This window comes from Propithecus coquereli, unplaced genomic scaffold (genome assembly GCF_000956105.1).
Source record: "Propithecus coquereli isolate 6110/MARCELLA unplaced genomic scaffold, Pcoq_1.0 Scaffold251, whole genome shotgun sequence".
Taxonomy (NCBI): domain Eukaryota; kingdom Metazoa; phylum Chordata; class Mammalia; order Primates; family Indriidae; genus Propithecus; species Propithecus coquereli.
In genome coordinates this window covers 2,414,509-2,441,733 of record NW_012148075.1, presented here as the reverse complement: position 1 = coordinate 2,441,733, position 27,225 = coordinate 2,414,509, and the positions used below count along the sequence as shown (strand labels likewise).

General features: G+C 34.8%; 1 protein-coding gene across 1 annotated transcript in view; it reads left to right on the top strand.

Moving 5' to 3' along the window:
• The window catches only part of CLASP2 (cytoplasmic linker associated protein 2), a 196,750-nt gene that overhangs the window by 104,293 nt on the left and 65,232 nt on the right, over positions 1-27,225 (top strand). The window contains exons 17-23 of the mRNA XM_012646884.1: positions 1,560-1,615; positions 2,969-3,142; positions 10,713-10,736; positions 12,456-12,473; positions 14,940-15,041; positions 21,447-21,617; positions 24,114-24,221. Of these exons, the coding sequence (XP_012502338.1) occupies positions 1,560-1,615; positions 2,969-3,142; positions 10,713-10,736; positions 12,456-12,473; positions 14,940-15,041; positions 21,447-21,617; positions 24,114-24,221 (653 nt within the window). The remainder of the gene's footprint in view (positions 1-1,559; positions 1,616-2,968; positions 3,143-10,712; positions 10,737-12,455; positions 12,474-14,939; positions 15,042-21,446; positions 21,618-24,113; positions 24,222-27,225) is intronic.

Here is a 27,225-nt window from a genome sequence, read left to right as displayed (position 1 = left end):
TTCTGTCCATCTTCAAGGCCTCTTGTCCTATACCAAGTATCTGCAGATTTCCTCAGGGGAGAACAGCTCACAGAATGTCAGCTTACCTCTCCATAATTTTTTTCTTTTTGGGACCTTGACCCCCACAAAGATTGCTGGATGCCTTGGCAACTCTGATGCAGGACTGGGACTAGAGTGAGGCAAGTGCAGCACCTAGGGCACAAAATTTAGGGAGGTGCTCACAGGGTCACTTGAATACTGTATTGAAGTTCAGTTTCTTATAAGTTTTCAGAATGAAAGAGGATAGGATCTGATTTCAAAAATAATTATTGTACGAATAATGACCTATCTAAACTTCTATTTAAATTCTATTTAAACTTCTATATAAATTTTCGATAAATCCTTCATCTCAAATGAACTATCTTTGCTGCTTTTGCTCCCCTTTTATTTGCTATGCTCAAACTTTAAAGTGTATATGAATCACCTGAATATCTTGTTAAAATGCAGAATCTGATTTAATAGTTCTGGGGTGGGGCCTGAGATTTTGCATTTTTTGCAAGCTCCTAGGTGATATTAATGCTGTTTGTCTATGGACCATACTTTGAGTAGCAAGGATCTAAACAAGATATTTTTTTCTAGTATAACATCTTTAAACATAAACAACTTTAGAGTCTGTGAACATTTAAGTGGTCTGTCTCCATCTAAGATGATGACAACTTTAGGGGACAGTTATAAAAATAATATAATGTTGGGCTTAATAACCAGTCTCAAATTTACCACTTGGTAACATAACTTAAAGAATATTTTTCAATAGCCTGGCATTTATCCTGTTTGTGGTTTTTGCTTCTCTCTTCCTCCCACTTTTAAAACTTATACTTTCCAGAATCCCATTACATACTTAGATGTTTTATTTATCAGTGGGCTGCAGAATACCATTGTAATTATAGATAAATAATCAAAAAAGATGTTAAGGGAGATAGTAGGTTCTTGAGATGATGAGAGATGTTTGGCCGACATCATTCTCTAACTATATATGTTATCCTCAGCAGTAGTTCTTAGCCTCGTTTCTGTTATACCACAGCACTGTGTGTAGGGAATGTGATACCTGTGTGATAACTGCATGAATTGTTGATGACCATAACCGTTATGACTTAGGTTAGAGAGGCTTTGGTTATGCTGTTACCTCTGTGCTTATAATAATACTATCTTTTTCTCCTTCTAAGTTAAAATATCTCAGGATACAAGTAAATGGTAGTGCTGTTATTAAGTCCTCTTTGGTGGGCACCATGGTGTGTGCTGAGGACGAGAGTGACAAAAGCAACCTGATCCCTGTTTCTGTAGAACTTGCAGTCTTCTTTCATTGTCAGTTATTTTATTTTTGCTTCATAGCTAATTGAGACACCATTCATATGTGATGACATGTGTTTGAGAACAACTGTTCTAAAGTGATTTGTAAAAGGAAAGTTAAAATTAGAAGTATTTCTCAACTTTTCACAAAACCCTGTAGTATTTTATTAGTTGTTATCAGAGGAATGGTAAATTAAGTCCTCTTACTAAAAGCATTTCTCTTTACTTTTCAGTCGCCCTTTTTCTTCCAAATGGTCTACGGCAAATCCATCAACTGTGGCTGGAAGAGGTAATTGCCTTTTTAAATAAGAGTTATAGCCTATTTTATCTCTAAGGTAGTAGCCTTTAAATTGTTCTGATGTGCTCCACAGTGAGAAAATCATTTTACCTGGTAACTCAATACCATACATACACACTGTACCTGTGTATGTATACATGTTTGCATATATAGTATAAACCAAAGTTCCATGAAGCAGTACTTACTCTTACTGTGGTGGAATCTGTTTTCTATTCTGTTTCATTTCTTTAAGATGCTGCTTATGACCCATTCAAGTGATCTTACAACCTATTAATGGATCATGACTCAAAATTTATATAACTCCTCCTTTTTAAAACTGAAAAACTAAAGACCAGAAATTTAATGATTTAATTTACATTGTATAAGGGAGGCAGAACCTACATTAATTTCTGAAGGAATATCCCTACTTATAGACTAGTTTTTCTTGCATTTTTCTGATAGTAAAAAATAATACCACTCCCTTCTATTCATCTTATCAGTGCTTCCTTTTCATAAATCAGTCATAAACATCATCTTTTCATCTACAAAATAGTCCTGTGAATTTTGTAGCCAAAATGTCATTTTTTCCATTTTATGGAAGAGGGAAATGAGGCAGAGGAATATTGAGAAAATTGCTCAAGAAGACTTAGTTGTGCCAGGATTGGAACTGAGGCATTTTGACTTTAAAATATTTTATGGTACTGTCCTACCCAGCATTTTCACTACTGGATACCTACCTGAAGGAAAACAAGGTATTTTATCAAAAAGACAGCTGCACTTCAATGTTTATTACAGCACAACTCACAATTGCAAAGATGTGGAATCTTTTCCCATCAGTTCATGAGTGGATTCAGAAAATGTGGGGTACTACTCAACTATAAAAAAGAAATGAAATAAATAATGTCTTTTGCAGAACTGGAGACTATTGTCCTAAGTGAAGTATCTCAGGAACGGAAAAACAAATACCACGTTTTCTCTCTAATAATTGGGAGCTAATCGATGGGCACACATGGGCACAAAGAGGTGTAAAGGTCTTTGGAAATCAAGAAGGGAAATGGGTGGGGAGGAGATAGGGAAGGGTAAAAACCTACCTATCGGGTACAGTGAACACTATTCAGGTGATGGGTACATTAAAAGCCCCAATTTAAGCATTATAAAAGGTATCCGGGTAACAAAAACATTTGTACTCCCTTAATAGTTTGAAACTAAAAAAAAAAATACTTCATAGTATCATCCATTTGGCCACTGCCTCCTGGTTGACCATTTGTCTTTATGGATTAGTTTATGATGGTGAAGTTTATATACTTTTCATACTGTGTGCAGTGATTTAAATAATATAGATTACCTTTGCTTTGTCTTCCATAGTATCAGCAGGCAGCAGCAAAGCCAGTTCCCTTCCAGGAAGCCTGCAGCGTTCACGAAGTGACATTGATGTGAATGCTGCTGCTGGTGCCAAGGCGCATCATGCTGCTGGACAGTCTGTGCGAAGTGGACGGTTAGGTGCAGGTGCCCTGAATCCAGGTTCCTATGCATCACTAGGTAAGACAACTAGTTATGGGAAATTGTACAGTGTTCTCTCCCCAGTCTCAGTGAAAACAAGTTGATATATCTTAACCATTTCTGTTTCATTCTTGCAAGTTAAGGATAGTCCATGTGTTTTAGTGTTTTAATGTGATTCTATACTGAGGACACAATTTTGAGGTATCTGAACTGCCTTGTTTCCACTTTTCCCCTTGTCCTTTTCATCACCTTGATCAAAGAAACAATTCTTGACTCCATGATTGCCTGTAGAATTTTCATAACTACACTTCTGCCACATTCTGCCACTGGTTACTAAGGGAAATTGTGAAGGGCATTGGTCTTGTATCTGGCGTCCCTGTTCTCTTTCTCCTACTTCTGTTCTTACCAAGAATTTAAAGCCTTCTGGGAATCTGGGAGAACTGCAAAACTCTTCTCTGTCTAATCAAAGCTTAATTATATATTCCAAAGCTATTCAGAGCTTGGTGTTTTTATGTACATCAAATTAAAAGTTTGAGGCTGGTTATCCATAGTGTTTATCTCTATTTCATGTTTCATTTTTTTTTTCTCTTAGCTAGTACTAGTGGAACACTAAGCAGGCAAATCATTTGAATACAATACAGGTTGAGCATTCCTAATCCAAAAATCAGAAATCTGAAATGCTCCAAAATGCAAAACTTTTTGAGTGCTGATATGACACTCAAAGAAAATGATCATTGGAGCATTTTGTATTTCAGATTTTCAGATTAGGGATATTTAGTCAGTAAGTATAAATGCAAATATTTCAAAATCCAAAAAAACCTGAAATTCAAACCAGTCTGGCCCTAAGCATTTCAGATAAGGAATGCTCTACTTATAGAAAGTGCAGAGATTATGGGTATGAATGTAGTCTGTGATACAGTTGGCATAGCTACATTCGTAACCACAAGAAAAGGACAAATTATTCAGTAAATGATGTTCAGACACATGGTTGACAATTTGGTATAAAATTAAGTTAGAATCATGTTATACACCATATAAAATATATTCTAGATAACTAAAATATTAATAGCATAAAGCAACTTGATGAAAACATGGGTAAATATTCATCTGTTCTCAGGTTGGGGCAGGAATTTCTAAATATAAAAGCTATGAAGGAAAAGTCTCTTGAATTTAAATTTAAAATGTGAAAATATGAAATTAAGTGACCAAAACTAAAAGGGAAAAAGCTTTTGCCACATAATACCAAAAATATTAAAATGTCAAGAAGTTTTTTAAGCCTATGAGAAAAAGCTGAGCTTATTTTTATAGAAAAATTTCTATATATATCAAGAAAAGCATGTATCAAAATTGCCAACAAACACCAGAATAAATGTTGAGCCTTAATTGTAATCAAACAAATGCAAATTGAAAGGCCTGTAAATGCAACAAGAAAGTTAAGGTTGCTGCCCACTATTGTCAAGAATGTGGTAAAAGGGGCTTTATCAAGCAAGGCAGATGTGAATTAAAGATGGGATGCTTTTCCTGAGTGGCGATTTAGTAATGCCCATGAAACATATTTAAATGATCAGAATTTTTGATCCAGTAATCCAATGTTTAAGTAATTATATGAAGAAATAAAAACAATACTCATTGTGTTTTTAATAACAGATGTTATTAGAGTCAATCTTAATGTGCGATAGAGGGAATAATTAAGCCCTATTATAGTCTTAGATATACTGTGCAGCCATTAATAAGTTGTATTTTCAACAAAGTTCAAATGATACAAACTACCAAAGAATGTATGGTAATTTCATGATTTTGTATAAGATTATACATAGATGGAGGACTGGAATGATACAGTGGATTGATTACTGCTTTTAACTTTCAGAAAATTTTCTGTTTAGAAACATTACATTTCCAGGAATTTCAATATATGGAAACCAGTCAACATAATGCACTGTATTAATAGAATAAAGGACAAAACCCACATGATCATCTTAGTAGCTGCAGAAAAAGCATTTGACAAAATTCAACACCCTTCTATGATAAAAATACTTAACAAACTAGGAATAAAAGGGATCTTTCTCAACCTGATAAAAAGCATCTTTGAAAAACCCACAGCTAAACTTGATGATGAAAAACTAGATACTTTGCTCTAAGATCAATACCAAGATAAGGATATCTGCTCTTACCCTTTCCCTTCAGCATTATCATAGAAGTCTTAGGGCAATTATGCAAGAAAAAGAAATAGAAGGTACCCAGATTGGAAAGGAAGAAGAAAAGCTATCTTTATTTGCAAAAAAAAATGACCTTGTATGTAGAAAATCCTAAGAAATTCACAAAAAAACCCCCAAAATATTAGACCTAATCAACAAGTTTAGCAAGGTTACAGGATACAAGATCAGTATCAATTGTATTTCTACATACTAACAATGAACAATCCAAAAATGAAATTAAGAAAACGATTACAAGTACAGTAGAATAAAATACTTAGGAATAAATAGAACAAAAGAAGTGTAAGACTTGTACACTGAAAACTACAACACGTTGTTAAGAGAAATTAAAGACCTAAATAAATAGAAAGACATCCCAGGTTCATAGATTTAAAGAGTTACTATAGTTAGAATGGGAATTTGATGTATAGATTCAGTTCAATCCATATCCAGTTGCTTTTTATAGAAATTGACAAGCTGATCCTAAAATTCATATGAAAAGTCAAGGGATCCATAATAGCTGAAACAATTTCAAAACTTCAAATCTACAGTGATCAAGTCTTTGTGGTACTGGTATAAGGGTAGATATATAGACCAATGGAATAGAATTGAGAGTTCAGAAATAAATGCATTCATTTCTAGTCAATTGATTTCCAACAAGGGTACCAAGACTATTCAGTGGGGAGAGAATTGTCTTTTCAACAAATAGTATTGAAATTACTGGATGCAAAAGAATTAATTTAGACTCCTATCTCATAAACTCAAAATGAATTGAAGACCTAAATGTAAGAGCTAAAACTGTAACAGTTTTAAAAGAAAACGTGAGGCTGGGCGCGGTGGCTCATGCCTGTAATCCTAGCTCTCTGGGAGGCCGAGGCGGGCGGATTGTTTGAGCTCAGGAGTTCGAGACCAGCCTGAGCAAGAGCGAGACCCTGTCTCTACTAAAAATAGAAAGAAATTAATTGGACAACTAAAAATATATAGAAAAAACTAGCCGGGCATGGTGGCGCATGCCTGTAGTCCCAGCTACTCGGGAGGCTGAGGCAGAAGGATTGCTTGAGCCCAGGAGTTTGAGGTTGCTGTGAGCTAGGATGATGCCACGGCACTCTAGCCCGGGCAACACAGTGAGACTCTGTCTCAAAAAAAACAGAAAATGTGAGTGTAAATCTTAGTGACCTTAGACAGTAGTTTCTTAGATAGGACACCAAACACACAAGCAGCCCACCCCACCCCCCAAAAAAAGATAGATTGGATAAATTCATTAAAATGTAAAACTTTTGTGCTTAACGGATCCCATCAAGAAAATGAAAAGAGGCTGGGTGTGGTGATTTATACCTGTAATCCTAGCACTTTGGGAGGCTGAGGCAGGAGAATCACCTGAGGCCAGGAGTTTGAGACCAGTCTGGGCAATAGCGAGACCCCATCTCTACAAAAACTAAAAAAAAAAAATTAATGGGCCTTAATGGTATATTCCTGTAATCCAGCTACTAGGGAGGCTGAGGCAGAGGATCACTTGAGTCCAGGAGTTTGAGGTTGCTGTGAGCTATAATGATGCTGCTGCACTCTAGCCCAAGCAACAGAGTGAGAACCTGTCTCAGAAAGAAAGAGAAAGAGAGAGGGAGGGAGGGAATATAGAATAAGAGAAAATATTCGCAGATCTTATATCTGATTAGGGACTTCTATCCCAAATATTAGTAATATAAATAACACTTAGAACTCAATAATAAAAAGACAACTCCATTTTTAAAATAGACAAAGGATTTGAATAGATGTTTCTCCAAAGAAGATATACAGATTTCCAGTAAACACATGAAAAGATATTTAACATCATTAGTCATTAGGGAAGTACAAATCAAAAGCACAGTGAGATACCACTTCATGGCCATTGGCATAGCAATAATCAAAAAGACAGACAGCAAGTGCTGGTAAGGATGTGGAGAAATTGGAAGCCTCATACACTGCTGGTGGGAATGTAAAATGGGGCAGCCATTTTGGAAACAGTTTGACAATTTCCCAAAAAGTTAAACATAGAGTTACCATATGACCCAACAAATCCATTTCCATCTATATACCCAAAAGATCTGAAAAACATACTCTCACAAAAACGAATGTTCGTAGCAACCTTATTCACAATAGCCAAAAAGTGGAAACAACCCAAATGTCTATCAACTAGTGAGTAGATAATCAAAATGGGGTATGTTCATAGAATGGAATGGAATATTATTCTGCCCTTAAAAAGAATACATTACATAAAAATGCATGCTACAAAATGGATCATCCTTGAAATCATTATGAAGTTAGACACAAACAGCCACATATTGTATGATTCCAGTTATATGTATGAAATGGCTAGAGTAGGCAGAGCCACAGAATTAGAAAATAGTTGTTGCCAGGGACTAGAAGTGGAAGAAATAGGGAGTGACTGCTAATGGGTACAGGATTTCTTTGGGACCTGATGGAAAGGTCCTGGAATTAGATAGTAAGGATTACACAACACTGTGAATAAATTAAAAACACTGAATTGTATACTATAAAAGGGTGAAAATTATGGTTTGTCTGAATTATATCTCAATTTTTTAAAGTGAGAAAAAAACTGAAAAATAATAAAAACTGTTCATCTTGTATCTTAAAAATACATCACATTGAATATCTATTATTTTTATTACCAGAAAAAAAATATTATATTTAAAGTGTTTTAATGTGAACTAGAAAGCCAATGCGCAACATTTTTTATAAGAGAGCCTATAATGGTGCTGTGAGATTGACTTTTTTTTTTTTGGTTCTTCAAGGTTTGAATTGCATGTTTGTTTTGTTATAGAAGTGAGAGGTGAGAAGTCCACCCCCCTACACCCCTTCTCTTTTCTTCATCTGGCCCAGGTTCACACTCAGGAACAATCAGCTACCTGCCTGTGGCTCTTTCCAGGGGTTAAAAGATGTTCTCATTTTCTCCCTTTGTCTTTCTCCCTCCACCCCACCCCATTCCCCTCTCTCTTATGCAGCTTTCTTACATGCATGCGACTGGTATACTGTGTTTTCTCTTACTTTAAGCCTCGTTTATGATGGCTGAACATGTGTGGATCAGAAGGAGTGTCCCATTCTTTTTCAGCAAATGCTTACTTGAGTGCTTAGTTTTTGCCAGGCACCCTGCTGGGGACCAGGGATCCAGAGTATATGCTTCTATACTCAGAGTCTTTCAGTCTGTTGTTAGGTTACTGAGGGATGAGCAGCTGAAAGTTTGATAAGTTTTATCCATTTTGAGTTTGAAGTCCTGTGAGACCTGAAAAGTGTTCCATGGACAGTTGGGTTATAGTGGTGTAGAACTCAGAAGGACCTATGCTGAAGATTAGATTGGAAGTCAGTAGAGAATTACACTTACTGTAATCGGTAGTAAACTCAGTACATTCCTTGAAGCAGTTGCCACTGGTTTTTGTTTTTGTTTTCTTTAAAGTACTGCATCTTTTGGCAGCAGGGATGTTGTGAGTGGTTTGAAGCTTACTCTTTAACTTCAGCCTGAGGAATAAGCTTGCTGTGGTAGGAAACAGGAATTTATGTTAAGGAAACCCTGATGTATAGATACATATGTATGAATGTTTATTCTGACAACTAGGTTTGTGGAATTGCTTGAATGGAAGAGAAATAGTTTCAGTGAGGTCATGTGGACAGAAGTCAGATTTTAGTTGTTTAAGGAAGTTGGAAAGAGAATCTGTATAAATCATTCTTATGTTTAATGGTCAAGAAAAAGGGGTAAACAAGCACTATAGGAATTATCTGTGGTTCAAGGTTCAGGAACTTAATTGTTTTTTATGATTGGAGGAGTTAAATATTTTTGTATAGTAAGGTGATAAGTGAGTAGAGAAGGAAAAATTATAAGTGCAAGGATGAGAAGAGATAATTCATAGCCAAGATCCTATGGAGGCATGAAGAATGGGATATAGAACATCATCAGAGTTGGCCTTGAATGTAGAAGGGTCTCCAGTTTCAGTGAGGTGGAAGGGAAGGAAATGAAGGAGGTGGTAGATTCAGATATGATTATTTTAGGGCTTTGGGCATTAAGAAGAGTATGATGAGGGAGGTTATTGTGACTTTCTCCCCCAGGATTTAGAGTCAGAATCATGTGCTAGGAGGTAAGTTGAGGTTTAGAATAGCCACTAAGGGGACAGAAGAGTGAGGGTACAAGTGGGGCACTCTTTTGGATTTCCCACAACTGCTCACACACTTGAGAACTTGCTAAAAGGACTCACAGGACTCAGAGGCAGCTATACTCATGGCTGAGATTTATTACAGTAAAAGAATACACAGCAGGATCAACAAGGGAAAAAGTCTTACGACGTAGTCTGGAGGAGTCTAAGTAAAGACTTTCAAAGTTCTTTCTCCCATAGATGGGTTTGGGGTACTGCTCCTTCCTCAGCAATGAAATGCAGCAAAGAAACTTGTTCACAGTGTTTTCTGACCAGGGAAGCTTCCTTGAGACTCAGAGTCCAGGGTAGGGACAGGGAACAGAGGAAGTCACATAGGGTCTTTGCTTGCATAACCAGCCACAATTACCAGAATTCCAGACTCTGAAAAAGAAAGAAGGTGTTAACCATCATACTGTTTGCAAAAACAGTTTAGGCAAACTGATGCAGCAGAGTTCGGCGCCTCCAACTCTCCTCCACACGCACTTAAAATAACCTTATCATTACCATGGGGAGCGTCCAAACTAACTTACAGGAGGCCAGACCCATAAGCAGGTGCTTCTTAAGAGCTACGTCAATCCTGCTTGTTAACTCCTCCCTGCACAGACAGGCATTAAAAGTCAAGTCAGATAATTATCCCGGTTTCTAAGTAGTGTCAGTATGCATGACTTCATGGTTGTATAATTTTCTGTATTGGGGCACCTCATGTAGTGGAGTATAGAAAATGAGTTGTTAGATTTATCCAGATGTCAGGTTTTACAGGGCCTGAAAAATTCTAAGAAAGGATGTGGGTGGGGAAGTAACAAGGCAGTAAACAGAGGATAATGAGAGGGAAAGGGTGGAATTTTGGGCTATACTATAGGCTAGAGAGGAAAAGAAGTGAGGCAATGTGACTGAGAGAAACTCAGCAGACCAAAGCAGAGGATTTGCCTGATGGCAACGATCCAAGGTTGGGACATAGGCTTCACAAACTTTTCTGTCTCTAGGATAGTGAAAATCACATTCGTTATTGATTTTTTTTTTTTAATTCTCTACTTAGTACATTAGGCGTAGTCTTTATCTCAGGTAGGAACATCATCTTGTTTAATCTCCTAGTATGTTTCAGTTGAAAACAAGCTTGGTATATATGTTTGTGCTATGAATTCTGTCTTAATTTTTTAAAATGTCTTCTAGGGATTACAAAATCATTTTTTTCTAATATACTAAGTTTTCCTTTGTTCTTTGCTTGCTCTTTCATCAAAGAGGATACTTCTGACAAGATGGATGGTAAGAATTTCCTTTTCTAATTCTACTGAAGAGTTTTATGGATCTTGGATTCTGTATAATATTCTTGTTCATTCTTCTCTTAATTTCTGAAAATATACTGCTTATTTAGCTATAACCTTAATGTGAAAATGGCTATATTTGCATAATTCTCTGATTGAATTTTGGGTTAGGCTTATCTATTTGGTATATCATATCCCAATCTATTCAAATACTAGGTAACTTTGTTGTAACTTAATTACTTTAACATTTTTTCCTGAGCTCTCACAAGTATGCCTGTGAATATTCTCAATTTCTTCCTCTAAAATACTGGATTCAGAAGAATGGAAATAAATCTCATAAATCTCAACTCTTCAATTTACTAACTGATACAGAGAGAGACACATTACATATTTCATAAATTCATACAATTATGAAAATGAAATGCAAGTTACAGATGCTATCTTTAAGAGCAAGTTGTAAGCTAACATTTAATCAAAACTGAACTTAGTTTAAGCTTTGCCTTTTTTATTTCAATATTCAGATAATTACAGTCTATCTGTAATTGCTTGTTTCAGTAAACCCCATGTAATATTTTCTGTCTAATACTAGAGAGCATATTATCCAGACTTTTCCCTTCACTTCATCAGATACCATAATCTTATGAAGCAGTTTGACTTTTTTAAAAGAACTTATTGCAAAATACTGAATCTGTAAGTCGCATCACAAGATCTAGGAAAAATGGAGACATTGTGTATTTTTCTGGAAATTATTATGTAAACTGAAAATCAATATGTCTTCTATTTAATGAAGTGAAACATTTAATAAATCTTGGGTACATGAGTGCTGTTAATAGTTAATAGTTAGTCTCTGCTTTTCTGTATGATTCAAGTATTTCATAAATAAAAAATTGTTGAATGAAATTATAGCCCAACAAGAGATGGTTTCTGTATATCAAACTCTTAGATATCCTTCTAATATTGATATTCTGGATCCTTTAAAAACAAACTTTTATCAGTTTACAGATCAAAAATATTTTCTTATTTGAATCAGAAATATCGATTTGAGGAGTCACTTCTGGTATATGTTGTGTTACTTTTACTGATATTCAATCTTATGTTTAAAAAACGCACACAGAGACATAGTAGTGAGTTATGATGTTTGTATGCAGTCATTTTTGATAGATTTCATCGACATCTTAAGGATTGCACATAAATGTTGAATAAATAGCTGATGAATTGGATTTATAGGTTTTTGGCTTTGATGAAAATAATGGACAAATGCGGCCTAGGTCATGGATTTGATTCCCATGTTTGTCAATTAACTTTTTCTTGTTCTTTTATGGGCTACCTTTTGAAAATGTGCAGAAAGTATTCCTACCATGGAAAGGTCTATAAAAATCTTCATTTGCAAAGAAGAGTAATTACAGAGTTGCATTTTTCTTTGTTCACCATTTTTCACCAAGGTTTAAGAATGAAATATAGCAAATAAAAGTGTTCACTATAGAATTTTGCTATTTTTAATTGTCTAGTTTCAGCTTGTTCTCTGAGTCATTAAGTTACCTCAAAATGTTTGTTTTTCTCAAAATGAGCCATTTCAAAGTTAATTTAAGGCTATCAGACTAAAAATTATCTTTTGTTTTCACCCTTTCGTTTTAGTCTTGGGTGGGGGTTGCGAAGTAGGTCTCAACATCATCAGCATTGGCAGAATTTGTTGAAATATTGTTTTATTTCTCTTATTTAGGAACAGCATCTGAAGATGGTAAGAATTATATATTTTGTTAGTAATACAAACACCTCAACATTACTATTTTCATCAGTAGGATTAAATATTAAAACTAAAATAGGCTAATTTCTTTGCAAATCTTTATAATTTGCCAGTTGTAATAACTTCTGCTTTCATGTCTGGTTGCATTAGTTATATGTATAGATTTTTTTTTAATTCTTCCATCTTGCTCTTTTATTTTGTATCTTGGATCGTCTCATGCTGGAAACACATAGTTGCTTAACATGTTTAATAATATCTAGTTTAAAGTTGCTATATAATTTCATTTTTCCCAGTAGTGACATTAATATTTTTCTTTTTTGTGTGTGGATTTGTTTTTTAATTTATGCCAATTCATTTATACTTTGCGGGAGCATGCACCATTGCTGTATCATTGGAGCTTAAATATTATTGGAATTTATATGTATTTATTTAGTCTGCTTTTAAATGTATATTTTATTTTTGAATTAGTGACTAGAGAATTGGTCACAGATTGAAAGTGAATTTGATATTACAACAAAATTGCTGCATATATTTTACTGAGCTGGTTCACCTTAAAAATAATTATTTATTGGCCGGGTGCGGTGGCTCACGCCTGTAATCCTACCACTCTGGGAGGCCGAGGCGGGTGGATCGCTCAAGGTCAGGAGTTCGAGACCAGCCTGAGCAAGAGTGAGACCCTGTCTCTACTAAAAATAGAAACAAATTATTTGGACAACTAAAAATATATATAGAAAAAATTAGCCGGGCATGGTGGCGCATGCCTGTAGTCCCAGCTACTCGGGAGGCTGAGGCAGGAGGATCGCTTGAGCCCAGGAGTTTGAGGTTGCTGTGAGCTAGGCTGACGCCATGGCACTCTACTCTGGGCGACAGAGTGAGACTCTGTCTCAAAAAAAAAAAAAAAAAATTATTTATTGCTTTTGAATTTGTAGAAAGGAAAAGAGTTCACTGTGTTTATACTTATCCTACCTGAAGGCTGTTTTATTATATTAAAGCCTCTGATTTAGAACACATTTTTTTCCTCTAAGTTTTACATGGATGACATTTTCTTGTGATTAAAAAAAAAAATAGATTTAGCTTTTTTTGGTACCATATTTACTCTGATATATTTAAAATAATTTTATATTCTGTTTTAAATTTGAATACTCCTTTAAAAACATGATTTCTGGCACTGTGGCATTGTAATTTACAATGTTAGTATCAAAATACTTAATATATACTCACTTGTTTGGAATATAGAATGTGGATGAGCTCTCCATTTTAAAAATAATAATTTGGTTGTTTTGTTTTACTTCTCAGTCAAGAGAACTTTGTGTCCTACTCAAAATAGACTCTATAAAAGGGTGAGATGCCTGAACTATGGGCTCATTGGAGACCTTGAAGTTAATAGAACGCTGATATTCTACCAATTATGCTGTGGTTTTGGTTCTGTTTTATTCCTAGTTCTTACTATTCTCTTATCTTCCCTCATTCATTTCTTAGCTTTATAATTTCTCCTTACTCTTCAGTGTATTTTTTCCTAATTAATATGGCCATATCAGGTTAGCCAGTATTTTGTGTATGCCCTACAAATTGTACTTTGTAACTAAAAAGGATTCTGAGCCTTTCTTTATGAATTTGTTTGGGGTTGGTTCTGATTTGATAGTGGTTGAGACTATTGCTTGAGAACACCAAAATACCTAATAGTAATATATTCTGTCATCACTTGTTTTTATTAATGGCAGCCTTCTTAAGCACTTAATAAACATATCTCCTTTGGTTCAAGAGCTCTAGAAATGGGGTAAGGATGTTTGTAGCCTATTTTTATGGAGGGAGATGAAACAGAAATTGAGTGCAACTGGGAGACAGAGAAGGACATATATTTAGAAAAGCACCAACTCTTATGTGATATGTATTTTCTCAAATCATTTTATAAATGAAATTGGTTGGGAGAAGAGAGCAGTAAACATGTCCACATACTTCTGTAGTAATCTGATATAAAAAGATTAAATATTTTGCCTAATAATATCTCTTCCTGCAAATGCCTTTAGAAATGCATTTTCAGTCAAAGGATTGTTTGGCTTATTGTTTCTAAGATTAGGCTCATATTTAAAACTGTAAGGTGGATTTGAGAATAAATTTCCTAGAAACTGAAATTTTAGAATTGGAGCTACCAATTAAGAAACAAGTGTCATGCCTATGGTAATTATCTTAATTATAGCTACAGGACTAATAATACCAAGCTAATAATGTAAATCTTTTAGTTTGACTTTATTTATTCTTACCCTTGAAAGAAAGTTAGCTTTATAGCACAAGAAAAAAATGTTTTTTTAAATTTTGAAAGAAATATGATATAACCTGTAAGTTATGGTTACTTTATTACAGAATTTGATAGTACTTGCAAATAATCAGATTTTATTCCCCCTGTTGCTAAATAGTATTATAGAAAAATGTCTTTAATTATGTAAATATTTTATTCCTCAGGCCGGGTGAGAGCAAAGCTTTCAGCACCACTTGCTGGCATGGGAAATGCCAAGACAGATTCTAGAGGAAGAAGTCGAACAAAAATGGTGTCTCAGTCACAGCGTATGTATTGCTTATCAGTCCTCCTATCTTTGTCAATATGTTAGGATAAGTGTGTTGCTTGTATATTACTGTATTAGGAGATTGACCAGTGGATAAAGACAAAGCTAATTTCAAAAAAGAGAAGCCACATACTGAGTTCTTGTTCTGTACTTTAGGTTCATCATCACCTGACAAAAATGAAGGTATTTTTTTTTTCAATGTTTTGGGTCAGTTGTTGTGCATGTTTTGGAATTTTTTGAGTGGGTGTTGTCTTGTCTTTGGTGTGTTATTAGGGTCGCATCATTGATATCTGCCACTAAGACAGAAAAACTTCATCTGCTGTACAAATTTTTGCATGGAGATAATTTTAAGTAGCACAAAGCTTTAGCATTAAGGTTTTCACACTCAGAAACTTGCAAATGTGGAAAATTGTGCTTTTTAGAGGCAAATAATTGCCATGCCTTAGCATCAAAATCTGGTTGCCAGGCCTGGCGCAGTGGCTCACGCCTGTAATCGCAGCACTTTGGGAGGCCAAGGGGGAAGGATCGCTTGAGGCCAGGAGTTCGAGGTCAGCCTGGACAACATAGCGAGGCCTCATCTCTATAAAACAAAGCAAAAAGACAAAAAAACAATTTTTGATGAGCTGGCCATGGTGGTGTGCATATTTAGTCCTAGCTACTTGGGAGGCTGAGCCCAGGAGTTCAAGGTTACAGTGAGCTGTGATCGCACCACTGCACTCTAGCCTAGGCAACAGAGTAAGACCTTGTCTCTAAAAAAAAAGAAGAAAAAAGAAAAATCTAGTTGCATCTTAGGTTATATTATTTAAGAACAGATATGTGGTATCTTCCTATGCTCCTCTTAATCTATTAGATCACCTTATTTTTTGTTAGCATTTTTGGCAGATATTTACTGGCTTATAGTGACAAAATATAAATTGAAATGACCAATTCTGTTATATTCCTTCTTAAATTTAAGATTTATATGACTGCTATTTTATTAGAAGCTGAGTTCCTCATAAGCACAATTATTAAAAAGCACAATTTTGAGGTCTAGGTAAAATGAATGATCTGTTTCTACATGTTCCAGAATAGTAAAACACACACTTACAGCATTATTAATTTAAAACCATTTGTTCCCATTCCGTCTTTACTGAGAGATTTTCATTAGTGCTTTATCTATAAAACCAGGAAATTTTTCTAGAGAAGTAATTGTGGGGGTTATTCTATATGCTTGGCTATGAAATGAATTTAACTTTCTTCTGTTATTTAGGTGATTTATTAGGATATGGATGTCCCATTTGTCTCTCTTTTAACCTAATTCTTGAATCTTGGAATCAGGGAAGAGAACTGGACTTATAGGGGGTAGAGTGATGATTACACAAGTCCTTCCTAGCAGACTCTTCTCTTCTCCTCTTTCCAAAGTCAGAAAATCCAGGCAGAATAATAATAATGAGGACACCCAACAATAGTCCTAAAAACAAGCGGAAGTACTCAGTAAAATTGATTTGCAAGTTGAGGATTATTTACAAATAAGAAAAATGGCAAATGTCTTCTAGGCAAGGGCTTTTCTCTCAACCAAATCAGTAGTTCATACCACACTTTTTTCTGATCTTTTGTATTTTTAGAGTAATTTTTAGAATAACTTAATCTTTGGCAGTATAGTATAGTAGTTGAGAGCCTTGCTCCTCCATATATACTGCCCAGACCAACATCAGCATCACCTAGGAGCTGGTTAGAAATGCAAAATCTCATGTATCATCACAGATCTACTGAATCTGATCTTCAAAAAGATCACAAAGTGATTTGTGTCACAATAAAGTTTGAGAAATACATACCGGTTTAGATCATGGACTCTGGAGTCACACTGCCTGGGTTTGAATCCTAGCTCTTTTAGGTTATTTAAAGTTACTGTACTTGTGTATGTTCAGCTGTAAAATGACGAGGATAATTAGCATCTATGTCATAGGATTGTTGTGAAGATTAAATAATGTAGTATTTTTAATACACTTAAAACAGTACCTGGCCCAGAGTAAGCACTATATATGTTAGCTGATAAAATTGTCCTCATTATTATTTTTAATCAAATGTCAATTGAATTTTATACTGCTGTTGTGTACTTCTGTACCTTGTTATTCTTCTTGCCTTCAAGAAACAGAAATAAATAATGAAGTTAGAAAATTTAAAGCATAAAGATAACAACCAGAAATTGTCCATGTCTAGGATCTGAGGATAAAACTTAATTGTGAAGCATTAGTTCTTTTCTAAAATAACACTAAGGCTGATTTCAGGGCAAAAATATTAAAAGGGCTTTGTTTTTTTTTATATATTACTTAAGGGACCTCTTTTTTTAGGTACTTTATAACTAAAGATCACGTCACTAAAAAAATAGAATAATTTTTTTGCATTTGCTTTTTCACTTTGGAACCCAATCCACAGTACTCCAAATCCTCTCCTAAAGTGTGAGAACACAATGATTAGCTTTTTAGACCTAGCAGGACTTTAAGATCAGAAGACTTTCCCACTATAAAATCATTTAGGTTTCAAGTCATATTGGAGGTTTGTGTTTGTTTGCTTGCTTATTTATTTGAATGACTGTATGTTCCATTCCAAATTCTTTTGTAAAAGAGATATTATGTAATTTGTATGCAAGTTTCTTTACAACATATTTGCACAGAAATATTACTGTGATCTCCATCTTCACTTTGTCATAAAGTAATTCATTAGGGTTTGCATGGTCTTGCCATATTTTTGTATCACCATTTAGGAAAAAAGTCTCTTGGATCAAAGCAGGTGTATTCTGATGGCTAACCAAAATAAATAAAAAGCAGACCCAATGGAGAGACTTCTAGATGTATGTTTATGAAAGAGTAGTGTCTCTTTTTGTTGGTAGCTACTGGTTGTATACAAATGATTGTACAGCCTGTCAGAAACTCTGTCTCCCCCCCTCCCACCTTTCATTTTTTTTCTGTGCACAAGATCAAATTTGTAGCTGTTTATATAATTTTTCTTCAGCTATAAGATAATGTAGTTGTTCCTTATGTGTAGTTTTAAATTAAATGTTTAAATAACAAAAACTTAAACATTTAATTATTTAGATTTTGGACTATCGGTGGTAGAAAAGCTGAAGAATTTACATTTACTTTTGCAACTTCATTTCATCTGCTTTGTACACGAGTGTCTAATTTCAGTTTATCAGCTGTAAAAACTACTAAATGTACTGCTTTTGCTATAGACATTTGTGCTTTTGGGATTTTTTCAAGTTTGCTTTTTTTTGCTTCAGAGTTTTTTTATTTTCTGAGAACTGACTAAAGCTTTCTTATTTCCATCTGCCATCCATTTAAAAACTGCTCCTTCCCTCTTCATGGATTATAATCCTTACCCTAATTCTGCCTTTACACTTGTTCAGGATCACAATCTGCTAATACCATTGGTGGTAAGAATCTGTAGACTTTATGTGTGCATATATGTTTTGATCACCTATTTTCATTACAAAGAATGGGTTCTATTCAGCAGAAATTCTTAATATATAATATTCTATTACTCTGTAGTCAGTTGGGGCAAAAATTTCCAGTTACGATTTTTCTTTGGCTTGTCTTTATTTTATTACCAACTAAATTTTTTTAATGATACAGGTTGATAGTACAGAAATAAACATTCAAAAAAAGGAGCTTTAGTTATGCTTTGCAATGCCATAAAAAGTATAAAATGATACTTTGAAAATTTTGGGCAAGACAAGAGAAAATAGGTATCGAAGTTCAAGTTTTGCAAATTAGGGTGTTTTCTGACAGCATTATGCCCCTTTTCATCAACTCTGTGGTTTTCCTAAAAGATATAATTGGCCTTGGTGGCTCTTTGTTGGGGAAGGAGCCTTGGTATTTTCTCCTAAATAGAAATAATTCCAAAATGAGTCATAGACACTGGAATTATCATACTCTCGGTAGGGATCAAGAGTATTAGGGAAGAGAGGGTAATGACTGAGGCAAAATTAACAATGTCAATTTTATTACCTAGGAGAGAGCATGAATGAATTTTAATATGTAGAGTAAACTTACATAATTTTGATAAATTCAATAAATCTAGAGTAGAAAGGAGTTACTCTGTTTCTAAACTGCATTTTTCCTATCTGCTGAATAGACCCACATTTAAAGGAATTCTCCAATCTCCTACCAACACTCCACCTCCCCCGAAATTTATATTGATTTTAACAAAATACCATATTGTATGTGCTCAGTTCATTATTTACACTTTGTATATTGTTGCAAGTTTTCCCATAAAATATTCCATTGGCCTATCTTGCATTGTGAGTTTGTGGCATGTTGGGTGTTTGGATGTTCTGGTGTATACGTTTAGTTTAGACTCTGCATGGAGAAAACAAGTGCCGTATGAGTATCCTTGAGGTTACAACTGAAAGAAACTGGATTCAAAGATTCTTCACCTGAAATATCATGACACATTCAAATGAGATATCATTTTAAAGTAGACTTGAATAATTTCCCTACAATAATTTAGAATTCTTTCTACTCAAATAATAAATCGTTAATTTCATTGGAAACAATGCTTTGTTTTACAATATAGCTATCACCAGTGGAAGATAAGTTTCATTTTGTGTGCTTGTAAAGTTTAATAATTAAGCAGGAGTGCAAATTGTACTCAGCAAGACTATGCCAAGAAAACTGTAGCAAGGATCACAGATCAGCAGCCCATGGACCACATCCAGCCTGCCCCCGTTCATGAATTATTAGGCCTACACGACATGATAAAAATCGGGAAATGTCAAAGCTTTCACTTTTGAAAAATACCAAGACCTGCCCAGTATTACCTCAAGACAGAGCTGGCTAGAACTAAAGTCACCTCCCACTTAGGAGAGGGCAGGCACTCCCCTCTTGATCAAAGTTCTCTTATTATTCCCTGCTCTACACTCAGTGTTCCTCCCTTTTTTGACATCCCATGCTTATCCCCATTGGCATTTGAGTCTGTGAAAATGAAGTATGATTGGGTAAGACTATACAGTGTGAGCAGTGATTCTCTTACTGTGGTACCCAATGAAGGGAAAAGGTTGCTTTCATGAAGATTTATTTAATTGCAAGTTTAATATTTCTATAATGTTACCATTCAAAATCTAGAGTTAGATTACATCTTGGAGTTATCTAGTTCATTTTCCTGTTCAATGTAGACATAAAGTGCTTCGATTGACAAAAATTTAACTCATGCATTTGTAGCTTAAAACTATGTTTTTTAAACTGTTTTTTTAACTTATGCCCCAGTCCCTAAAAAGATTTTTTTCTACCCCCCGCCCACCCCCATCTCTCCGACCACACCTCCTCTACCTTAACAAGACCGAAAATTTGGAAAATTTTCTAGTTTGGAAAAGATCAAACTAGTTTGGAAAAGATCAGACTTCTTTGACATTTGCCCTTACTCATGTTCTACCCTCAGTATTTCTATATCCCAGAATGTTACCACCCAAGAGCCCTTTGCTATTTGAAAGCAAATAGCAAAAAGCGTTTCTTTTTTAGCTGACCCAATTTTTTCAACATTTAAAATTTAACTTTCTAAAATTTAAAAATATACCTAGTAGCCACATAGATAACTTTGCTATATCCATTTGAAGGAATCTCAATAGGCAAACTTATAAAATGAAGCAAATTATCATTATTGTATATTTAACAAAAGTAGTAGCAGTGATAGAATTATTAAAGTTTTTTTTTCCTTATAAATGCAATCATGTGCCACATAACATTTTGGACTACGACAGACCACACACACAATGATGATCCTATAAGATTATAATACTAAATTTTTACTGCATCTCTTCTATGTTTAGGTATGTGTAGGTACACAAATACTTATTGTGGTTCAATTGCCTACAGTATTCAGGATAGTAACTTGTTGTACAGGTTTGTAGCCTAGAAGCAGTCAGCTATACCATATAGTGTTTAGTAAGCTATACCATCTAAGTTTGTGTAAGTATACTCTATGATATTTGTATGACAACAAAATCACCTAACAACACATTTCTCAGAACGTGTCCCCGTCATTAAGTGACGCATGACTGTATATAACTTTCTCACACACAGCAGTTTAGTCATATGAAATGTATTGTCAGATAAATGATTTCTTTGAAAATCTTTTATGCTATTGTGTTCTAAAAGTCATAATAGTGTTGGCCTTATTAAACATAATATCTTATACCCTCCCAAAACTGAAAATATATTTTAGGTGATTTATCATTCAGTGCTAGTATATACAGTATACCTTCTTTTTTTCCAGGTTACAATTATATATAAATCTTCCTCAGTCCATTTCCTTTGAACTTAGAGCCTGCCATACTACCATAGTTTTCTCTGTTATATTTCTTGAATTTTTCTCCTTTCAGCAAATTCTCTTGAAGTTCCTGCCTTAATATTTGTTTATGTTTGGTGTTCAGCTGGCAGCCGGTCTGGGTCTCCAGGAAGAGTTCTGACCACAACAGCCCTCTCCACTGTGAGCTCTGGTGTTCAAAGAGTCCTGGTCAATTCAGCCTCAGCACAGAAGAGAAGCAAGATACCACGGAGTCAGGGCTGTAGCAGAGAGGCTAGTCCATCTAGGCTTTCAGTAGGTAAGGTTTTTTATGTGAGACTTGTGACTTTTTTTGTTTGTTTGTTTCAGGCTTTGGTAGCATTGAAGACTTTGGAATACGAGCAGGCACTTATAAATTAGAGGAAAACAAACTTAAAAATTCAACAGTTGAAATACAGGTTATAAATTGAATCAGGTATCTCATTTTGAAAGTATAGTTCATAGGAGCTTCAAAAATATAACAAGTATTTTAAAGGGCAAGGTTATGGAATTTACAAAACATTTGTCATATATATACATAAATGTATACATACATATGTTAGCTGCTTATATTTGACATTAGTATTACAGTTCAGCCCTATTCAAATACTAGTAAACTTCTAGTTTTTCTTTGTGTATCGACTAGGTACCTGACTTTAAATTTCAGTTAACAAATTATAATTGAAGCTATCTTAAACAATAAGATTTGGCCGGGCGCGGTGGCTCACGCCTGTAATCCTAGCACTCTGGGAGGCCGAGGCGGGCGGATTGTTTGAGCTCAGGAGTTCGAGACCAGCCTGAGCAAGAGTGAGACCCCCTCTCTACTGAAAAAAAAAATAGAAAGAAATTATCTGGACAACTAAAAATATACAGAAAAAATTAGCCGGACATGGTGGCACATGCCTGTAGTCCCAGCTACTCGGGAGGCTGAGGCAGAAGGATCGCTTGAGCCCAGGAGTTTGAGGTTGCTGTGAGCTAGGCTAACGTACCACGGCACTCACTCCGGCCAGGGCAACAGAGTGAGACTCTGTCTCAAAAAAAAAAAAAAAAACAATAAGATTTATTGGCTCTTTTAACTAAAAAGTTTGGAGATTATACATCCCTGGGGTCTGTCTGTTTCCCCTCCCTTCTTCCCTTCTTTCCTTTCTGCTTTATCAGTCATGGTGCTGACATTGTCCTTAGGTTAGCTGCTACTTCATCTGTCATGCCTAGAGCAGAAGTTCCCTAATTACTCCAACTTCTTTTTCATCATTTGTTTTTCATTGTTTTATAAGTCTTTTGTAGATTACCTATATAACTTTAAAGAATATGCTCATATTTATATTTCTTGTCCCATCAACTTCCATCAGTATCTCAACTCTCATACTTTTCCTTCACCTTCTGCTCTCTTAGAATTATCAGTTTTATTTTTACATGATTAAAGTTAACACATACGTTCTTTACATCCACAAGCAAGTCTTATATAAGTACCTGTTCTATAAGTTGGCTTTAAAAATTGAAAAGCTATAAGTAACATTTACTGTGTTATGAGTAAATAAATGTTTGCTGCCAAGACAGTGTGCTGTGACCTCATTTTTTCCCAAAGATACACTGAATTTAACAATCAACTGTTAGGAACCACTTGAAGGAGAATGTTCCTGATAATGCAGAAATGAATTCTCTTTTCTTACAGTCGTACCAGTTACTTACAATTAGGCCACCAATTAGGCCACATTTTAGTTTGCTTTGTATTTGGACAGTGATTAAGAATAATGTGTACTTCTTATATCCTCTAGTATTGCTGCCCCTTCAGTAATATTATTATATGGAGTTTCTTATTTTCTGGTGACTTCTTTCCGGTACTCTGGATTGGCTGCTATCTGGGCCTCTTGCTCAGCTGTCATCTCTCAATTCCCCCATTTACTGCTTTCCTTCATTGAAAGCAACCTTTCCTGGATCCTCTTTTTTTTTTTTTATTTACTCTTTTGTTTTGCTTATATACATTCTGAAATACATTTTAGAAATCGTGTGTAGGAGTCAAGCTTTTTGAGGCCTTACTTGTCTAAGAATGTCTTTTTTCATTAGGTAGCACAGATTCCTTTTAGGCTTACAGATTTTCTATTAATGTCCTTAGTAGCACTTTTCACTTATATTGTGCCTGGTATTTGACCCAAGAGCCTCTGAAGTTTTCATCTAGTTGATTCATTTCTTTTTGTTTTCCAGACATTAAATACTTTAGTCCTTTTCAACAAAAATATTGACATTTCAACTTAGATCGTTTAACTTATTTTTCTGTACGGTGTTTGTGGTTTTTTTATTTGTGAGGAGTGAGAAAAGGGATGAGAATTGAAAGCATTGGCTCATTTTTTTCCTCTTTATCTTGAACTGAAAACTTAAGAATGGGTATTGTACCTTAGATTAATATTTGAAATGTATAGATTTTTTCTCTTAAAAGCAAGATGTAGTCCTAAGATACAAAAAATGATGGAAGTCTTTATAGTTTAGTCAACATAGAGAAAAACCGAGTTTTACTATGTTGCACAATATTTTAAATCTTTTTATTTGTAGCCTTTTTATTTTAGTAAAATATTATTTTACCCTTCTAGTCTTATATAAACTAGAGGACCATATTTTAAAAATTTAAGTTATTCCTGGTAATGCTGCATCAAGAATAATTTCAATCTTAGAAAAACTTAAGTTATCGATCAGTTTTTAGAATAACAAAATCAAAAATTTTTTAAATACAAACTTTGTCTTCTGTTTTTTTCCTTGCTGTGCTGCTGTTGCTTCATACCAGCCCGAAGCAGTCGTATTCCTCGACCAAGTGTGAGTCAAGGATGCAGCCGGGAAGCTAGTCGGGAGAGCAGCAGGGACACAAGTCCTGTTCGCTCTTTTCAGCCCCTCGGTACGTGTTTGGGCAGGTGTGAGGTGCATTGCTTTCCCCTTGTGTTATCACCAATCAATGACTTCAACATACATGGGATTTAGCTTTCTTCATTGACTATGTCTTTGACCCTATCTCTTTTCTGTCATTTTGAGGAAAAACTGAGAGGGAAATTGTATTTTTGGGAAACTACTTTGACTAGACTTGTTTGTGTTAAATGAGCAAGTTAGTTATTATATTAAAAAATTTCTTTCATAGTCAAGTAAATGTCACAGATTTAAACTTCAGAATATTGAATTCAAGATTTTTCTTAATAAGTAAATTAACAGAATTTAAAGATAACATTTAAATATTTACTCTCAAGTGAAATATGGTCAGTTTAATTTGGTAAAATACTTTTGTCCTTTTCAACAAAAATATTGACATTTCAACTTAGGTCATTTAACTTAGGTTGCTAAAAAGAGTGCCACAAAATATTATATGAACTACTTATTATCAGTAGGAGGGAATAACATTTTTTTAGTATTTTATAATTTAACAGTCATTTCCCATATATTAGCTCACGTCATGTCCCTGCTATAAAGAAACTGTATTGTAACCTTGATTATAATACTATATTTAACCTCAATTATAAAAATATTAAATGATTTTTAAAATCTTTAGTATTTTTGGATAACCGGAGAGGCATAATTTTTTACACTGAGAATCTTTAGAATTTCTGCATGATCCTTCAGCATTTTAACTAGCCCTTTGTATGCACAAACCTGTAGCCATTTCAGATTCTTTGACAACATGGAGTTTATTGTAATACTTAGAAATTTGCTCTTCAGACTTTGGAATAGAACATAGTTCTATTTGTTGTCTACTCGAATTCTTATTTCCTCAGATAGATATACTAGTATAGAATTTCCAGTGATTAATTTTTGATTCTCTGGGCTATTTGGCTCAAATATATCACTAGGCTGTGCTATACTGAACTAGAAAACGCCAGTGAACTAAGGACATATTAATAGAAGAATATCCTTATCCTTTGTTTGTGCTCCAGCCCCAGATACCAAAGTTTCCTTCTTTCCCTTCCCCCTGTGGAAGTTGCCAGGGTAAAAAGAACTATTCTGTATCACTAAGGCTGTGTATGGCAGGTACTTTGCCAGAGATATTTTTAATTCATGTACAATAGAGTTAGTTTATAGAGTGTCTGTGCATGTGCACACACACATATATGGCCCATCTTCACGCATATATGTTTATAGAAATGCAATATAAATCCTATATGTGTTTAAAATAAACATGCCACTTTGAGTTGAGGGAAGTGGAGTGAATATGTGGTGGTTTAAGAACATGTGTTCTAGGGTCAGATGACCTGAGTTCATACCCAGCTCTGTAATCTTTCTGTACCCAGGTTTTCTCATCTATAAAACAAGGATAATAATAGTATGTACTTCTTAGGATTGTTTTGAAGACTCATAAATGAGAAATTACATGAAAAACTCAGGGCAGTGCTTGGCCCACATGAACGCTCACTTATGTCATTATGGTCGTCATCATCATGACCACTGCTGCAGCCACTTCTGCTCCACCTCTTCCCCCTGAAGCTCTAATCACTTACCCTAGAAACAGTTTCATTATACGTTAGTGGCAAGGACCTCAGATTTTTTAATGGTATGACATCTGTGTTTATATAATGCCAATACCACAGAATTACTAGAAAACATATCAAGAAGAAGCTAAAATGTGTTTCCGCACCTTTTAAACCTGTACAATAGTCAGAGATTAGAGGAGATTTATAATCTACTACTAATTACTTTAAAAGTAAACATTATTAATATGCCAAATTTTAAAGAGATATATTGTCTAGTCACTAATTTTCTAGATTCATCTTAAAGCTTCCATTTGACAAATCACTTAAATTTTATTAAAGAAAGCAGTTTTCCTGATTCTCATGAAAGTTCCTATTTGGGCTAAAGATGATTAAACCTTTTAGTCATATAGTTTTCAAAGAACTGGATTTTTTATAGCCCTTTTATTTACATATGGATACTGCATGCAAAGGTAGCAGATTAGCCCTGTTTGTTTCACAGGGATAAAGAGTAGAATTCCCAGAGATTAAGTTGTCCTCACCATTCCCATTTTTAGCTACATCTGCCTGCATTCTGTGCTCCTTACTATATTTGTTCATTTGGTGGAATCCCTTTGTCACCTCTGACTTTAAATATTGCCATTCAGCAGATGAATCCCCTATCTTGTTATGCATTCACATGTACCACAAGTCCATGCTTTATAATAATTTAAAATTAATTTAGTGAGGGCCCTAAAGCATCAGAAATAAATCAGAGCTGAGCAAAGCTGAACTTCTCTGGAACTTGTACCCTTAGTTTCTATTTATTTCTAGAACCAAGATTTTTTAAAAGGCTTACTTTATTACAAACACAAGTCTTATCTGTTATCTTTGGTCACAAATAACTATTGATTCTATAAAGTTTTTCAAAGATTTTCATCTACTAGGCATTTCCACATTTGCTAAACTCTTTCTCACCATTTTAGAAATTATTTCTGCTTGGTAAAATTAAAATTAATTATGTATTACTATATTTTACTAATGATCCCAGTCACCTTTCAGGGATGATTAAACATTTTGTGTAGCATTCTCTTTATTTAATCCTTCTTTCTCTCAGTCTTTTTGGTCATTTTCCTGTTTATTATGGCTGTCCTGTAACGAAGGAAAGAGTGGCTCTTGTAATAAAAATATTTTAACTGCTCTAATTAATATCTGAGGATGAATTACTTTTAAAATAAAAATAATAGGCCGGGCGTGGTGGGTCACGCCTGTAATCCTAGCACTCTGGGAGGCCAAGGCGGGCGGATTGTTTGAGCTCAGGAGTTCAAGACCAGCCTGAGCAGGAGCAAGACCCCATCTCTACTAAAAAAATAGAAAGAAATTATCTGGACAACTAAAAATATACAGAAAAAATTAGCCGGACATGGTGGCACATGCCTGTAGTCCCAGCTACTCGGGAGGCTGAGGCAG